The sequence below is a fragment of the Ostreococcus tauri genome, assembly GCF_000214015.3.
Source record: "Ostreococcus tauri WGS project CAID00000000 data, contig chromosome 12, whole genome shotgun sequence".
Taxonomy (NCBI): Eukaryota; Viridiplantae; Chlorophyta; class Mamiellophyceae; order Mamiellales; family Bathycoccaceae; genus Ostreococcus; species Ostreococcus tauri.
Window position 1 is genome coordinate 65,004 of NC_014437.2, and position 5,751 is coordinate 70,754.

Here is a 5,751-nt window from a genome sequence, read left to right on the forward strand (position 1 = left end):
GGGGGGGGGGCGGACGTTGGGGCGCGCGCGGCGGGCGCGCGGGCGGAGGACGCGGAGACGGAGACGGAGACGGAGACGGAGACGGAGGGTGGGCGGGGTCTGCAAACGCGCGTCGTCGGTGGGGCAAAGGTGGCCGTGGGGTGGTTGAAGGGCGTGGTCTCTCGCGCGCGCGTGGATGAGGACGCGCGCGCGGCGCGAAAGGAGGCGCGACGACTCGAGCGCGAAGCCGTGATCGAGGAGACGCGCGCGCGGAAGGAGAAGGAAAGGATCGAACGTGAAGAGGCGAAGGCGGCGCTGGCGGCGCGCGAGACCCAGCTTGAACTCTTGCGTGCGGAGGAGAAGCGCCTGTGGGAGCTCGAACGCGAAGAGGAAAAGAAGCGAAAAGAGGAGGCGCGCGCGGCGGAGAAACAGAGAAAAGAGGAGGCGCGCGCGGCGGAGAAACAGAGAAAAGAGGAGGCGCGCGCGGCGTCGGGGCGGAATGCCACCGAAGAGACAGCGGCTTCTCCGGGACAATCGCCGTTCCGACACGTGGAAGAGATCAAGCACGCCGTGAGCGAAGGCGCGCACCACCTCGGCGAGGTCGCCCAGAGCTTTGGGAGCGCCGTGAAAGAGCAGGGAGACAGGGTCTTGCACGGCGTGAGCGAGCAAGCGCATTACTACGGCGATTTTATTCGCGAGAAGAATGATAAAGTCGTCAAGTCGCTCGCGAAGAGGCGCTGGGTGCGCGGGATCGCGTCCAGGGTGTCGCCGAACGCGCTCCTGGTCGCCGCCATATGCGTCTTCCTCGCGGGACTTCCAGAGAATAGGCTTCGAGCGAGAGACAAGGTGCGATCGATCGTGAAGAAGAACAATAAGAAAGTGAACGACGTCGTGGAGGCTGAGAACGAGACCGAGGACGAATGGCCGGCAGACTTCGTCTATAATGCGGGAGACGAGGACGAGGACACGGCGTACATCGGTCGCGGCCCGACGCCGCGCGGCGTTTACGAGGTCATGGAGGGCGACACGCTCTGCTCCATCGCCGGGTGCTTCAACCTGGACGTTGTGGAGATCATCGATAGAAATGGTGACGTCATCAAGAATCCTGAGAACCTCTCTCCGGGCGAGCGAATTCGCATTTACTGAGTCGCATCTTGCGATGAAGCCGCAAGAATTTTCGGTCCAATCCGTATAGAGCGCGTCGTCGAATTTGCACGTTTTGTGATGTATCTTACAAGTTTAAGGCTGCTACAGTGGGTGGCGGTAAAACCCGCGCTCACGCGTTCATCTCATTGCGAGCTTCGGTGCACTTTGCCATCGTGGCACTCGTCTTTGAGATGACGTCCGTCATGAAGAAGTTCTCCACCGAGCTCTTAAACGGAATCGACGCATCCGCCTTTCTAGCCTTTTCGTGAGCGTATGTGGCGCCGTTCATCCACAAAGTCGCTTCGACTTCGTTCAACTTAGCGAAGTGAGGGGCGACTTCAGCCAAGCGCCTGTGCACTTGCTCGTGAGTGTTGTACGGAAGCGGCACGCCGGCGAACTCGCTCAACGCGCGCAAGATACGCCAATCTTCCTTCGCTTGACCGACCGGTCCCATAGAAGCGACCGCCACCTGCGCGCGACCTTCCGTGTTGACGTACGTGCCGGTCTTCTCCGTGTATGCGGCACCTGGTAAAATGACGTCGGCTTTAGACGCGCCTTGGGCGCCGTGATGCCCTTGGTACACGATGAACGCACCCGCGGGGGCGTCGAACTCCTCGGCGCCCAAGGAATAGACTAACTTCGCCGGAACGTCGTTCGAGGCGGAGGTACCCGGCACGAAACCGATGTCGAGCGCACCCACGGTCCCGCCCGCGTCGTGCAAGACGTTGAAACCGTTCCAGTCACCCTTGACAACGCCGAGCTCGTCGCACATGGCATGAATCTTCTTCAACAAAATCTTCGAGTCCGCACGTCTCAACAACTCGCTACCGACGATCACCATCGGGTTATTGGCCGCCTTAATAGCTTCGCAGACGGCGTGCTTACCCGACGTGATTTCTTCGAGCGTCGCCGTGGTGTCGCCCAGGTGCGTGCTCGGGTAGGACAAATCGGCGTTCGGACCGACACTCGTAACGGTGGCGCCGCCGGCAATGACCGCGCGACGAAGGCGCACGTTGAGCACCGGTGCCTCGGTGCGAGGGTTAGTACCGATCAATAAGACGTAATCCGCATCCTCGACGCCCACCAAGTTGGAGTTGAACAGGTACGACGAGCGAACATCCGCCGAGACATTGGCCATTCCTTCCGGCGTGGTGTGAGACGCCCCGAGTTTGTTCATCATATCCTTCAGAGAGATCATGGACTCGGCGTCGCAGAGTTTACCCGCCACGGCGCGGATGGCGTCCGGCTCGGTCGCCTTGAGCTTCTCGGCGACATAGTCAAGGGCAAACTCCCAAGACGTTTCTTGGAGCTTACCGTCACTGCCTCTCACCATGGGCCTATCTAATCTCTGACGCTTGAGCGCGTCATAGGAGAATCTCGCCTTGTCACTGATCCACTCCTCGTTCACTTCTTCGTTCGCGCGCGGGACGATACGCATCACTTCGTTCCCGCGTGTGTCGACGCGAATGTTGCTACCCAAGCCATCCGTGACGTCAATACTCGGCGTTCCTTCGAGTTCCCACGAGCGCGCGGTGAATGCGAACGGCTTTGACGTCAGTGCACCGACTGGACAGAGGTCGATGACGTTTCCGCTCAGTTCACTGGCCAAGAGCTTGGAGATGTACGTACCGACCTCGGCTTGGTTACCGCGACCGGTAATCCCCATGTCTTGCACACCCGCGATCTCGGTCGAGAACCGAACGCATCGCGTGCAGTGAATGCATCGCGTCATCACCGTCTTCACTAGCGGACCGAGCTCCTTATCCTCCACTGCGCGTTTGTACTCGGTGAACCTCGAGCGGTCGCTTCCAAAGATGTAGCTCTGATCCTGCAGCTCGCACTCGCCCCCTTGATCACAGATCGGGCAATCCAGCGGGTGATTGATCAGCAAGAACTCCATCACGCCCTCTCGCGCCTTCTTCACCAGATCGGTCGTGGTCTTGATGTTCATACCGGGCATGACCGGCATCGCGCACGACGCCACCGGTTTCGGACTCTTCTCAACCTCCACCAGGCACATCCGACAGTTCCCGGCGATCGAGAGCTTGTGATGATAGCAAAACCTCGGAACGTCTACTCCGGCCTGTTCGCACGCGTACAGAACGGTGACACCCTTCGGGACGTGTACCTCCTGTCCGTTCACCGTCACCGGAACAGTGTCCGGGTTCGGCGCCGCCTCCGCGCTCATCGCTCGCATCGCGCCCTAATTCGTCCAACAAACGTCCGCGGTCAGTCACAAATCTCTATCGCGCGTCTCTCCGTTCCCCGACGCCGTCCCGCGACGTCCACGCTCCGGTGCGATGGACGAGCGAACGACGACCGGAGTAGGTTCTCTCCGCTCCGAGTCGACGATCGCGTGGCATCGCTCGTCTCACGCCCTCGCCGTCGTCCCACGACGCGGTGACTCGACGCCGGCATCGAAAACAATTCGTGCCGCGCGGTATTCCATCGCGCGAGCCGCGAGCGGGGCGTCGCGCGTCGCGACCGCGCGCGATCTTTACGTTTCCCGCGATCGCGACCGCGCGCGTGGACGTACCGCGCGCGCGCCGAAGAGCGTCTTGTACGCCTCTCTCGAGGCCTTCCGCGCGACGGCGAGACGCGTCATGATCCCACGGAGTCCGCGCGCGCGTGCGGCGTCGCGACGTGGCGTCGCGCCCGTCGCGCGCGCGCGCGAGACGACGCGCTGGAGGTCTTTTGGTCTGTATTCTGTATATACTGATACGATGCACGATAATACGAGCCATGTGTCCGACCGCGTGCACGACGCACCTCGAGCGCGCGACGCCCCGGGCGTGCGCGCGCGACGCCGCGCGCGCGACGCGCCCTCGACACCGCGACGCGTCGACGCGTCGCGCGCGTCGTCGCGCGCGTCGTCGCGCGCGCCCTCGTCGGGCGCGCGCGCGTCGGAACACGAATCGTCGAATTTCCAACGGCGTAACGACCGCGCGGGGTATTTTTGGAACGCGCGCCGCGATGTCGGCCCCGCGCCTCGCGCCCGCGTTCCCCGGAGCGCGGCGACGGGTCGAGCGCGAATGCGTTCGTGTCAAAATTCACGAGAAATCGGCGACGACGGCGTCGGAGGATGGGAGAGATGGACCGGGAGACGAGTGGACGCGGTGCGCGTCGCGGACCCGAGGCGGGGTCGACGTGTGGACGCGACCGGCGCCGCGGAGCGCCGGGGCGCGAGAGGGGGTGAAGGAGATTTTGGCGGAGTGTACGTTCGAGGACGTCGATCGCGGGGCGCTTTGGAGGGCGATTTGTGATTTGGATCGGTACGACGAGTTCGTCCCGTACGTGCGCTCGGCGCGAGTGTTGGTGAAGCGCGGGACGAAGACGTGGAGCGCGGCCACGGTGCGGGCGCCGGTGGCGGGGGATCGGGATTACACTATTGAGATCGAGGATTTATCGGACGGCCGAGCGGGTGTGAACGCGGGGAGGTGGAAGACGACGAGAGAGCACGAGCCGCCGCTGCCGCCGGGACGGGCGCGCATGCGGTGCAACTGCGGGAGCTGGGAACTGCGTGACGTCGAATCGGGGATCGGACGAGGCGTTCGCGTGCGGTACACTTTGATTACGGATCCGGGGAAGGGCATGCCCACGTGGTTGCTGTCGCAGACGCCGAGGACGGTGCCCGACGTCTTGCGCGCGTTTCGATCGCGAGCGCTCTCCGGAAAGAGCGAGCGCAGTGCGGCGGCGTCATCGGCGTACGAGCGCCTAGGAATCGTTCGAAATCGCATCATTCTTCGAGTTCGAACGTTCGCGGATGAGTCAAGATCGTTCGTCAGTGACGTGGAAGGGTTGACTCGTCGGTTGTTATCATCAAAGCGTTGAACGTTGAATGGTTACGCGACGCGTCATTAAAAACTCTACGAGCCAGCGCTACACGCCCGTGGGGATCTCCCACCACGGCGTCTCCTTCGTCATGACGAATAAACAATCCTCACCCTCTCTCGCCCGCCGTCCGCGCGCCGCGCCCGCCGCCTCCGCCTCTCGCGTCCGAGCCGCTCGCACCACGCGCACGTCGTCGTCCACGTACGTCGTCCGCCACACCCTCGTCACCTCTCCCTCTCCCCACACCTTCTTCCCCAACACAAACCGATCAAACACTTTAATCTCCACGCTCTCAAACGTCGCCAACCACAGCGCATCATCCTCTAAAACGTCCCATCGCGCCCGCAACTCGCATCGCAACCAATTCTCCGGCGGCACGCTCAGGACGTTCGAGTACCGTCGCCTCGTCGCGTCGACGACCTGAAACGACGCACCCGAGAACACACCGAGGCGTCCGTTCGACGGCGCCGGGGCGTTGGTGTACGCGACGCGCCACACCCCCTCGCTCGTTCGCTCGACGGTCGCCCACTCGCTCGCGAGCATGAACGTCTCGAGCGCTCGCGCGCGTCGCTCCACCCCTCGCGCGTCGCCACCGAGGCACGCCGCGCGCAGGGCATCCTTCGCCGCCTCGCGCGCGGGGCGTCGCGCGCGCGCGGGCGCGGCGGCGGCGAAGACGGACGACGCGCGCGCCATGCGTCGAGGTGTGACGCCACATCGACGCGCGCGCGCGGGGCCGAGACGCGTCGCGCGGCTTCCGGCGTTCGACGCCGCGCGCTCGGCGCGGCGCCACACGCG

General features: G+C 63.6%; 4 protein-coding genes across 4 annotated transcripts; 2 read left to right on the forward strand and 2 right to left on the reverse strand.

Annotated features, from left to right (window-relative positions):
* Positions 1–1,125, forward strand: OT_ostta12g00430 (Peptidoglycan-binding lysin domain; the record flags this gene model as incomplete). Its single annotated transcript, XM_022982805.1, has 1 exon — positions 1–1,125. A coding segment is annotated over one exon (1,125 nt), but the record flags the coding sequence as incomplete, so codon positions are not given.
* A 130-nt stretch (positions 1,126–1,255) lies between these two features.
* OT_ostta12g00440 (NADH-quinone oxidoreductase, chain G, C-terminal) lies at positions 1,256–3,730 on the reverse strand (the record flags this gene model as incomplete). The annotated part of the gene is made up of 2 exons (XM_003082150.2): positions 1,256–3,328; positions 3,662–3,730. 2 exons carry the CDS (start codon positions 3,728–3,730, stop codon positions 1,256–1,258), a joined length of 2,142 nt encoding a protein of 713 aa, XP_003082198.2.
* Positions 3,731–4,098: 368 nt separating this feature from the next.
* Positions 4,099–4,956, forward strand: OT_ostta12g00450 (Streptomyces cyclase/dehydrase; the record flags this gene model as incomplete). Its single annotated transcript, XM_003082151.1, has 1 exon — positions 4,099–4,956. The coding sequence occupies one exon, from the start codon at positions 4,099–4,101 to the stop codon at positions 4,954–4,956; it is 858 nt and encodes a 285-aa protein (XP_003082199.1).
* Positions 4,957–5,004: 48 nt separating this feature from the next.
* Positions 5,005–5,649, reverse strand: OT_ostta12g00460 (unnamed product; the record flags this gene model as incomplete). Its single annotated transcript, XM_022982807.1, has 1 exon — positions 5,005–5,649. One exon carries the CDS (start codon positions 5,647–5,649, stop codon positions 5,005–5,007), a length of 645 nt encoding a protein of 214 aa, XP_022840033.1.
* Positions 5,650–5,751: the final 102 nt, after the last annotated feature.